Below are 11904 nucleotides of genomic sequence, written 5' to 3'. Positions count from 1 at the left end.
GCTGCATACTTGAAACTACTAAAATAAATAAATCTCACACAGCTTTGGATTTTGACAAAGTTTTTCTTTTTTTACTTTGCAGTACAGAAATCATTTGAGCCCCAAGATAATTTTTTTCTTCCTTTTTTAACAACAGTTGTTCAAAACCAGATATCACAAGGCTCCCATCAGTTCAATACTGCTGCAGTACACATTTGGTCCTTCTTAAGCAATTACATGTGTCATCAATCTGCTGTTAATGCTCGGGTCTTTGATTATTTTGGGTAATACAGGAACTAATACATTTTTCTCAGATGCATTATAGTAACTCAAAGTGTTGAAAACCGGTTCAGGAGGTTCATGTTGAGCTACAGTCGTGCCTGTGACTTACTGTATGCTGTCGCACAATCAGGGGATCAAACAAAGAAAGAAGACCTAGCCCATACACCACTAAAGCACTTTTACAAAACCGGACCATATGATGTGGATGCTGAGGTGCTGCCTCGCACGGCGCTCTGCTGTTACCGGCCTGAAAAGTGCAGGAACTGCCACATCCTGTGAGGAACACTCAGCTCAACACACCACAACTGAATACAGACACACGATGCCAAGCCACAACTCACAGAACCTGACACGAAAAGAACACCTGCATATACAAAATATCAGCCGAGTATATAGTGTACATCTTTTCCAGATACTATTGATTATGAATCGTTTCATTTGGCATCTTTGGACTACGCATCGTCTTAGCATGATGAATTAGAAAAATGTAGGGTATTAACTGTCTATTAGATATAACCAGTATTTAGTGCAACACCCACCTGAATGATGTGAAGAAGCATAGCGCTCTCCCTGAACCCTATCCAACAAAACTATACCGCCTCTCTCTATGCATCATCAACTTCTTCAGTGGGCAAACTGTGTACTCGAGTAATCAGTCAGCCCACTGGTCTTTACTTTTTTGTGTAAGTTTTCTATTTTTTATAAGATTTCCGTTGTCTTTGATTATCAGAGTGTTGCAGGACTGGCTGCCTCTACGAATCATCGTCACCAAAGGTGTCTTTCTTCTTGCGCTCCATCTCAGCAAAGTCAAACTCTGAGCCTGTCATCCTCTTGTAGATGTCCTTGATGTCATCACAGGTGGTCTCAAAGTGAGTTGTTGCATCGTAGGACCGAGAGATGAAGATCTAGAGGGAAACAAAAGTCCAAGTGTGCCTTAACGTCACAGAGCAAACATCGTGAAATAAGCAAAACAATCATCCATACAAAGTAGAAGCAACAACAGAGCAAAGTCTCCAAGAACTAAAAGAAGTCCAATCAAAGCGCCCGAGATGTTCAACTGTAACTGTTCACCAGGTGGCAGTAAGAGCACGCAGTGCGTTCTTTCATGTCAACTACGCACACTACAAATCATTAGTTACAAAAGTATCCTCCTTTTATTTCTGTGGTCACAGAGGAGCTTTCAATGGCTTTGTAAACCTTTGTGGGCGGAGCTGATCGAGCACGTTGTGTGTGCCTCGTGTAAAAACCCAGCATTAGAGTAAAGAAACTGCAGTGCACACAGATATATGGCAGAACTTTGCAGTCATGTCCAGGACATTTAATAACAATATCTGCCGACTGGTTTTTAGCCTTGTAGGCAGATTTACAAGCTAAAGCTAACGACAGAAGGATAACATGCAGTTGTTGAAGATGTGCACTCTGACAAATCAGCTCAACTGCACAGAGATTAAACCAAGTCTGCCTTTATCATGTGATAAATACGGCCATGTGCTAGTCACACATCTATAAGACACCAACGCTGTGTGCTTCATTAACTGCATCGCTGACTTTAGCCATGTTAAACATGCCATTCAGATCCAAGCTGGAAACTGACAGAAACAGACTTCAGCCCAGTCTGGATCTGACACCATTTTTTTAACACTTCTAGTCAGGTTTAACTGTGACATCAACTCCCACTGTGTTAGCACTGAGATTTAAACATTCACAACACAAAAACATCTCCACAAGTTCAGAGATTGATATACTTGATGGGAAATACAGATGAAGATGAGGGATACGGACACATGCATGAAAAATCCTGGAATGACACGTTTTTCCTCTGTGGGTATTTGGCAATAGTAGCAATACTGGGAAGTGTACGGTCGGAGGTCAAACTGAAGAAAACACCAGCACACAGAAAAATGGTGTGAAAGCACACAAAACACTGGAAAAAGGCAAAAACAAACTCAACAGAAGTGTTTCTGGCAGGGCTAACTTTCTGGTAGGTCACCGTGGCACGGTCAAGAACAAACTGTGTAATAGTATAAACAATATTTCATCTTCATACCTGACTTTCAGTCCCAATGTCAGTGGGTGCATACTGGTCGCTAATGCTGACAAACTTCTGCTCGATGGGCTCCAGTAAGTCCAGGGCTGGCTTGATCTCCTTCTCTGGCTCACCCGTCTCCACTGTGGTGCTAACGATGGCGATGTATTTACCCTGCGCAGCCACATTGTGTGCAAAGGAGATCATACAAACATAGATGTCTGCAAAAGAAAAACTCAAGTTAGTGTCACATTCAATGTTGTCATTTAGTGCCAGTGCTCAACGTTTTGATGTTAGACATTTGAAACCCTGCATCAGATCTGAGCCTTAAGTAAAACCTGACGTGCATCTCGAGAACGTGACTGCACATCGGGTGGATGCTTGGTGTGGAAGGTTGGGGTGTGGGGATGAAAGGATTTTCACTTACTACGCAAGTTAGGACGTTAAGGTCTGACTATACAAGCACACTATACAGCTGACTGAAAATTTGATCCTAAAGGCCTAAACATGAGGCTGGCTGCTCACCGTGTTTCCTGTTGACCTGATTCTGGGGGATGATGATCTGGCACGAGTTTACGTCGCCAGTGTTGGCTATAGGATGACTCAAGATGCAGATGGCTCTGATCACCTGACCCACTTTGGTGACACGATCCATAATGTAGCTGGGGTCGCAGATCAGCTGCTTGCACCTTGCAATCTGTGATTTGCAAACATGTTCAAAAAGTTAAAGTAGTGAACAACACCAAAGAGCAACTGCAGGGACATTAAGATTATAAAACGCCATTAATCCAGGTGGCCACCAATCACTGTCATTGCGATTCTCCATCAGAGCAAAACATGGTAAATGGTCTGTATTTATATAGCGCTTTTCTAGTCCCTAAGGACCCCAAAGCACTTTACATATCCAGTCATCCACCCATTCACACACACATTCACACACTGGTGATGGCAGCTACATTGTAGCCACAGCTGGGGCGCACTGACAGAGGCGAGGCTGCCGGACACTGGCGCCACCGGGCCCTCTGACCACCACCAGTAGGCAACGGGTGAAGTGTCTCGCCCAAGGACACAACGACCGAGACTGTCGGAGCCGGGGCTCGAACCGGCAACCTTCCGATTACAAGACGAGCTGCCAGCTGTTGAGCCACGATCGTCCCTGAGACAGTCTTTGCAGATGCTGGTTCTAATACAGCGCTTTTCTACTCTTAAGGATAGGGGAACATAATAAAAGGAGGAACCAGTCTGGCTGTGCCTTCAGCACTACTGGGACCGGCGTTACTCACCTCCCCCTCCGACTTGACTCCCACCACCTTCCCATTCTCCATCACAATCTCTTCTATTGGCTTGTTCAGCATGTACGTCCCACCGTAGATGGCGCTAAGCCTGGAAATTGAGTCACAATTCAAGAGTCAAAACCACACCCAACCTCAATGTAACAAAGTCCAGTTAAAGAAAACGTCCTCAAACAAAAAGTCCAACATATCAAGTTCCATGTGGATTATTAGTCATCGCAGTATATTCTGAAGCAGCCTGACAGTCGTGCACTCAAACAAAGTATTGAAAAATATAAAAAGTTGTCTTCAAATAAAAATGCTTACTTAAAAAATAAAATAACAATGAAAATGTGTAGTTTGAGTTTCCTCCTTAACTCAAGCTCACATGTAAACCAGCATCTCAGCTTTAACTCTACTGTGGTCTCCTCACAGAGTTTGGTTTGCACACGTGCTCTGAATGAAGGATTTGACTGAGTGTCGTCACATTGGATGAGTTACAAATGGTAAATGGCCTGTATTTGTAAAGCGCTTTACTAGTCCCTAAGGACCTCAAAGCACTTTACACATTCACACACTGGAAGTCTGTGACCGGGCTGTGTGCATACAATAACTGCTGCAAAGAGAAAGGCTGCGTATATTACAATATATCAAAGTTAGAGTAAAAACAAGTGCTCTGTTTAAACCTAGGACTGGTGAACTAGGATCTAATCTGCCAAACTGCCAGATTGAAAACGTGGTGCCACCTGCTGTGCCAACCCCCCTGTGAATAAGGGAGCAACCTATACTGTAGCTTATTAAACTTTCAGAACTCACTGCAGGAAGGTAAATGAAACCAAAACCTACAAACAGTGTGACAACTTAGGGTAGATATCAGACTATGAAGCAGAATATCCAACCCTAAACCACAGTTAACATCTTTTTGGTACAAACAAAATATTCATCACACGTGTCTAACAATGGAAAGTGTCCCCTACCTGGCAAAGCCTTGTGGCAGTTCTCCCAGGCCGTACAGTGGGTACAGATATGGGCTCTTGCCATATCGGGCCAGAGACTCACTGTAAAGCTTTATCCTGTTGATTGCTTCCATGCAGGGTTGATCCAGGTAACTAAGGGCAGAACAATTAGAACAATCTAAATGCTACAAGCTGCAGCGTTTCACAGCAGAGGCCATCATAATCATGCCCAATTACAGACACTGTTAAGACAAAAGAAGGCTACTAACTCATCTGTACGGTAGAGAGCAAGGGAGTGACCGGTGAAGTCCATGACTTCCTGGCCCAGGTCAAACTTCTTGTATATTTCCCTCATCGTCGTCTTCTTTGGGTCGACACCCTCCATAGTCTTGGGGTCATTCTCATCAAAGTTGGCAACAAAGACCAGGAACTTTCTGAAGCGCCGCTTCTCAAACAGCCCCATCAGACCTTTGAGTGAGAACGAGTTTAGAAAAGGAGGAAATCCATAACGAGAGCAACAAAACAACCTTCCACTAAACCGTTCAGTATTTAACTAGACTCACTGGATGCCAGGGCCTCCGTCTCCGTAGAGGGAACTTTATGGATTTTGGGCTTCTTGTACACAAAACTGCCTTCAACCACTTTGAAATCCAGGTAGCGAGTCACCTGTGTGATCAGCAGCATGCGGACCAGCTGACCTGCAACAAAGGGATACTTTCATTCATGGAAACGTTCATCGTTATCACATCTAAGGATCCTTTTAATCGTTGCCCAGTTATTATATCGTTTCTTGTCTACCAAAGATCAGGGAAACTATACCATTGGCCATGAGGAATTTAGGGACAAGGTCCACGTTCCAATCCCGGCCTTTTCCCATTGAGTCAGGAGGGCTTCCGGGAAGGTTGAAGCGCTTGTAGAGCTGTAGTGAGACACATAACATCTGACCCACAGGCAACAGCTTCCACTTTCACAGCGGCATCTTAATTTCCTACTCTCACAAAATGAAATATGCTAATTCTATCATCACCACCTTTGCTGGATAGAAGAGGAATGTGTGGCGTTTCAGAACAAAATGGATCCATGTTAAAAGAAGCCATTACCGGCCTTAAAATACAAACGTTCATCCTAACTCCACATCACTGTGGTGAAACAACCAACTCAATACAAAAGAGAAATCAGAGATGTGGGAGGTCAACTTACGTCTTCAAGAGGTGTGATGGAGGCGCTATCACCTCCGTAGTAGGAGTTGCGATCCATGTGCAGAACCTTTTTCCCATTCACTGACATAATGCCTGATAAAATACATTCCTGTTGGGAGAGGAAGTACAGAAGTTAGACTCAAATCAACCACAGAGTTCTTCAGAGTGCTTTCCTCACACACGAGTTACAGGATATAATAATGACAAAAACACTAATAATAAAAATGATTTACTCAACAGGAATAGCTGTATTTACCAGGGCAGCTCAACTGCATGCAGCTGCAGTGAAACATTACTTCATTGGTGGTTCAGAACTCGATTACTGCAGTCCAGCACGTGCTGTTATGTTTATACACATGCAGAAACACTAAGATCTATACAGTTACACCAACAAATCTCTGTTTTTTAAAAATGCAGCCAATTCAGGAAATGAACTTTTGTCAGACAACAACAGATTTACGCCTTCATCCTGACCGTAACACATACCATGCAAGTGTAACCTCCCTGATTCTGCAGCTAACCTTCTGCATGTCAGTTTTGCCTCCCATCACTTCCTGTCGGTCTCGATACTTTTAGCAACAGTCTGTAATGTGTGAAGTGACTCAGTAGGTCAGGTCGTCTACCACCACACTCGTAGGGTTAAACTGCAGCTTTTTTTATTTTAAACAAAACAAAAGCAGTGTTTCTGTTACGGTAATTCACTACGCGATTCGGCCATTTGTACTTTACAATGTCCCACGTGTTACTGTTTCCATGACTTTCAATTTGCCACAAGACCAACTTTGACCGAACATGTCTGACATGTTTGTGCAGAGCTGAGAGGATGAGTGCTGCTTCCACTGGGCTTCAGAGGGTTGGACATGATAAGAATTGCCACAGTGGAATTCCCACCCAAACTCAATAAGATTAGAGCTGAGGGCTTGTAGAAGTTAGCCACCAGTGTGAGCATCATGTGACTGGATTTTACTCTAAAACAAGTTGTTCTACTGAATGAAAGGTTAGGCTCAGGAGAATGTTTCTTACATACCAACCAAACTAAGGCAGCACTGACTGATGCCACCTAACGCTTACTGTCAACTTGTACAGCACCTGTGCCAGTACACACCATACTACAGCTTACTGGTAAACCACCTTTCCCATGAAAATATCCATTGCACAAAAACTAGCTGTTAAAAAAAAAAAAAAAAAACCAGTTAAAAATACAAATAAACTGAAATAATACAAAAACTACAATCTAAGAAAAAAAATGGAAACAATGTTGCGCTTTAATTTAAAAAAGATACAAAAACTGGATAAACAAAATGAAAATTTAAAACATGCAAAACTATAAACGCCCTGCTACCAACTCATTCACTCATCTCGGCATCATTTCTGCAACACTGTGCACGTTTGTCCAAAGAAAGTTTCATTTGCTCCAGTGAAACTGGATCGTGACGACTGCTCAAAGCCTCGTGCAGACACACCAAATAAATAAAATTAAATATGTGGGCCAGAGTTGCTGTAATGTGGCACAGCCACTCCTCTGAGGAGACGTGACTGAAGCCAACCTGCTGCTGCCTATAAAAACTGCGACTTTGAGAGAGGCCCGGAGGACTGTCAGCGGCAGGATTCATGCTGACAGAGGGGAAACCGTGCCAGTTCACTGTACTGTCAGGCAAAACATTACACCACCACAAGCAGTGACAGAGTCCCAGTTCAATATTTAACACACGAAGAAGGGAAGGGGTAGTCGGGGGCAACAAAGACTCCATCTGGACGGCTTTCTCAAACATCATAGTCACATGTCTTAAATATAACCTGACTTTTAATTTACTAATAATGTAAAGAAGTTAACTGAAGACCTACAAATGTACAAAGTTGGTGTCAGTTGTGGATATATGACTGATTTTCTTCATGTCATGTGACCATTAACGAGCCTGCCAGCTGGATAAAACAAGACATCAGTTTGAAGATCTGTTTCAGGCATTTTTCATCAGAATTTAATCTGATCACCTACAAATGCAGATTAAGACAAAGATAAAGCTTTACTCTATAGTAATAAACTGCACTGTGCGGTTGACTCCAGCACCGCCACGGGCAGATTAAAGGTCTACATGCAAACATGTGATGGGCTTATAAAATGAGAATGGAAAGTGCCACATCCACAGGATCTCTCCTTTATGACAGCATTTTACAGCAGCACATGCGGAGTGTAACGCATCTTTACAATCTCTATGCTTTTTGTATAACTTCATCATTTCATCAGTAAATTCTCAAACACACCACTGACACCTACAACCTAACAAAACACTGGCCTGTTAGAGGACGTGTAAGGTCAGCAGTTTGTGACCCTCAGCTTTTCAACCACAACCCACGTTATACTTCACCTTTGGTTTTTACAGCAGACTTTTAGCAGAGCCTTGAATCTGGATTATATTTAAGGCTTTTCTTTTACCCATCAAGTCATCTCTGCTTTAAGTTTGTTTAGCCACAAACTAACCGGTGCCTTTCAGTAAGTCCCTTTGTTGCTTCCTTTTTGGTTGAGTCAGTTTCCTGGTTTTGTATTCAGTAATTTTGTCTCGTCTACAGCGGTGTACTCCTCGCAGAAGAGAATCCCTCCTCTTTTCCTAGCCTGAATTTCATCTTCTTCTTGAGGGTCTTAGCCCGAACATTTCAGCCCGAGTATCTTGTATCAGTTCCATAACTTCTGTGTTACTTGACTCATTAAGATTATCAGCAGTGCTTCAAATTCTCTTATTTTTACTTCTAAGCTACTTTTCATAAGTGGAGTCTTGTGTTCCATCATGCCTCTGCACTACAGTTACCTGTAGTCATTATTGTGACTGAGTACTTTTACTGCACTTTAACTATCAATCTTTTAAAGTAAAGCACTTCTGCAAACACTGCAGATCCCTCCTACACATCAACTCAGTTATTTAAAATGGAGAAATGGTTTACCTGACAATGGGAATAAAAACATTTTGCTGACCTCAAATTACAGAAACAAAAGTCTAGATAGTGACTATAAAAACGACTAAGAGCAGTCACAGGTGTCACAGCTGGTTTATTTAGCGTGTTCTTTGGTGTGTGGCGAGACGCTGACATGCCTCAGGTTTGAAACGGTCTTCATTTTGCAGCAGATGACTTTTAAGCTGGTGGAATAATTTCGTAGTACTGCTACCTTTAGCAGCAATAGTTTTACGGCATTAATGCAAATGACCGCACTGTGTTCTGCATCCTCCTCACGAAATCCAAACGCAGCGAGTCTCATTCCCTCGCTCGTCTGAAGCTCCCGCCATATTTTTCCCTATCTGGTGGTATATAAACACAGAGTGCAGTGGGCCACGGGGGGGTTAATATTGCCATGCCAATTTATACTTGACAGTTACATCGAGTATACTCGATATATCGCCCAGCCCTAGTTTTAACTGTTGCTTTTGTCCTCTGGGCTCTGCACTGGTCACGTAACTGAAAAGAATGAATAGTGTCATTGAGTTTGTAACAGACTTCCTCGTATGGTATGAGGTTACTGTGCAGTTAATGGGATTTCCCATCTCTTCTTCAGCTCCCACCTAAAATGTTTCTACACCTGAGATGTGAAGAGCATCTTTGCCCTTCACTTGTATTCGTTCTTCTTCAGTTATTCACTCATTGGGACGAAAAAGAAATAAAAACACACGCACAGATTTTAGCCTCAGGTAACACATGGTTTACTTTGTGAGGGGGAGATGCCTGAGCCCCACCCACTGAGCCAGAGAGCAGCCAGGGACAGCTCGAGTGAATCGAAGGCAAAACATGCCTAACTTTGTATGCCCATCTGTTCAAATCTGCATATTCACTGTAAACTAATTACTGTTCTTGGTTGTCATTGTTCTACTATGTGTTTTACTCCATTGTTAAGTGTCTTTGGGTGCTTTTAAATAACATTTATTATTATTATCATTATTATGCCTCAGTCTTTTCAACAAAACGCCTTTTAGTCACCCGTAGTCTAGATTCTCCATCCTTTATCACCATCTCAGATGACAACACACTTATGTTTAAACTATCAGGACTGCTGGTTTGATGAAGGGTTTTAATGTCAAACTATAAACTGTAAGAAAACCCACAAATTGGTGAGCATCAATTCATCCATTGATAGAAACACTGTCACTGGCTTAATTGGGCCAATCAACTTGTAGAGCTGTCACAACAATCTCTTTATACTTCTCAATAACTAAATGCTGTCCTACTCACATCTCCTGGCTGGAGTCTAAAAGCTGCTTACTCCAACTACCAGCATCATAATGAGGACCGGGCCACACTTAGAGCTTGGCATCTTGTGCCAAGCCCCTCCTCTAATGTGTCGTCAGTAGTGGACAGATGGGGAACCCCGTCCCCCTGCATAATAAACCTCCCAAAATCCAAGAAGGCCTGCCTAACAATTTCCATTTAAGACCTAGAGCACAGAGTACACTTCACAGTGACAGCTGTTACCGTGCACTTACAAACGTTTTAAGACTAATTGTTGCCATGTACAACACAGCTATCCCTTTCTAATTAAGCATCTGCCCCAGAGACAGGAAACAAAGTCAGATGAAGTTTCCTGGTGGCAGGGCTTGCACAGATTCCTGCATAACCTGCTCAGTTAGTAAACATAGCAACGCCTTTGTCTGTGTTGTAGCAGAAAAGGAGAAGGGGAAGGTGGCAGAATACAGAAGTGAAGTCATTTATTTGCAGACTCAACTACTTCCGTGTGAAACTACACTATGCCACCTCAGTCTTCAAGTCTGCTGTGGTTCTGAGTGGTTGGCCACCAGCTCTAACTAAACTGGCTTCTGGCAGTGTACTTTCAGTTCCTCAGCCTTGTTGGAACCACACCCAGTATTAGTCCTCAAAGTTAACCCGCTGTGCTGAAGTCCTGGGCTGAAGCAACTCAAAAACACGTCACTGTACAGCGACTCAACAAGGTGGTGACGACAATGGTACAAGCAGCAAGTTGGCTTGTGATTAAGCCCCAAACTAACCACTGGTTTTCCGGCATGTTTAAACAACAAAGTCAGGAAGTCTGTCCGAGGGAATCGTTTTATTTAAAAGTACGAGCAGCAAAGAGAGTCCGCAGAAACAAAGCCTACACACCCCAATCCCACACACGCCACTCGGTACGTTAGTTTTTGGTGGGCGGCGGGTGTAAAAGTGAACTGAAAGTCGGACAGGATATGTAACTTCAACCTGCTGGTGAAGTTTGCGACTGCAGTTACATTAACGTGTCCCAATGCGCCTCTATGCCAAATAGCTTCTCGTTTTATTAAACCCGAGAACCTGCTGAGATTTATTCGTAGTGCTGTTCAGTTTGTAGTAGTTTAGTTGCACTGCCGCACAGAACAGCGCTGAAAGGACACTTCAACGAGCTCAACATAGCTGCACTGCCGTAGAACTGCTGGCAGCAGGCGAGCGGCGGTGGGAACCGTTTCGACCCCAAGAATACATTCGATGACGCCGCTACAACAGGACTGTGCTCCGTCGTTAGCAGGCTAATAAAATAGCTTAATGTAGGTCAGCTAACGTTAACAGACTACTCATCCGTAGGCTAATCTTATCTTGACTGAGAAAAGCTGCCTTAATTGGCGCTCAGTTTCTGCATATCCACACAATGAACTGCGCTAATTAAACTCAAGCGGTACTACAATACCTATTAAGGATACAAAACAGTTTGAGCGTTTCAACTTATCTCGAGCGAGTTAACAGTTGCTATCGTTAATCTTTCTCAGACACTGAAAGCAGCTGCTGATAGCACAGAGCTAGTAGTTGGGGTTAGCGCCTTCATTTAGTTTCCATTGCTTAACACGTAAACGCTCACGCTCGGTTAGCGGCTAAGCTAGCTACTTAGCATTAACCCTGCTGATTAGGCCCCGTCTTCTCCAGCGTTAACCGCGATGTTAACAGGTTGCAAATCACGCCCACGCGTTGTATGTTTTTCTCTCTCACCGTAAGCCCGGTGCCCAGAACGATAACGTCGTATTCTTCATCCATTTTTTCCAAAAGTCTTTGCTCTTCCGCTCCGGAATATGAGGAAAGAAGAAAATGGAGATCTGCGGGGCTACAAGTGAGAAGGGGCTGCGGCTCAGCGTCAGGCGCCTTCGGGGCGGGGCTTCTCAGCCTGTCAGTCACTGCAGGAAGAGGCGTGAAGAAGCGTCGTACCGGGTACCTGTGTGGGCCAATGGTGTGGACGC

At 43.4% G+C, this 11904-nt stretch overlaps 1 protein-coding gene across 1 annotated transcript; it reads right to left on the bottom strand.

Annotated features, from left to right (window-relative positions):
- Positions 1–43: 43 nt before the first annotated feature.
- On the bottom strand, positions 44–11846 carry gdi2 (GDP dissociation inhibitor 2). Its single transcript, XM_082511627.1, has 10 exons — positions 11660–11846; positions 5715–5822; positions 5334–5433; positions 5078–5212; positions 4784–4982; positions 4536–4667; positions 3571–3670; positions 2813–2984; positions 2309–2508; positions 44–1166 (listed from the first exon to the last, which is right to left on the bottom strand). Exons 1-10 carry the CDS (start codon positions 11702–11704, stop codon positions 1014–1016), a joined length of 1344 nt encoding a protein of 447 aa, XP_082367753.1. The 5' UTR covers positions 11705–11846; the 3' UTR covers positions 44–1013.
- Between the last annotated feature and the right edge of the window lie 58 nt (positions 11847–11904).

This window comes from Aulonocara stuartgranti (assembly GCF_965226115.1).
Source record: "Aulonocara stuartgranti genome assembly, chromosome: 17".
NCBI lineage: Eukaryota > Metazoa > Chordata > Actinopteri > Cichliformes > Cichlidae > Aulonocara > Aulonocara stuartgranti.
This window is presented reverse-complemented; position numbering and strand designations above follow the sequence as displayed.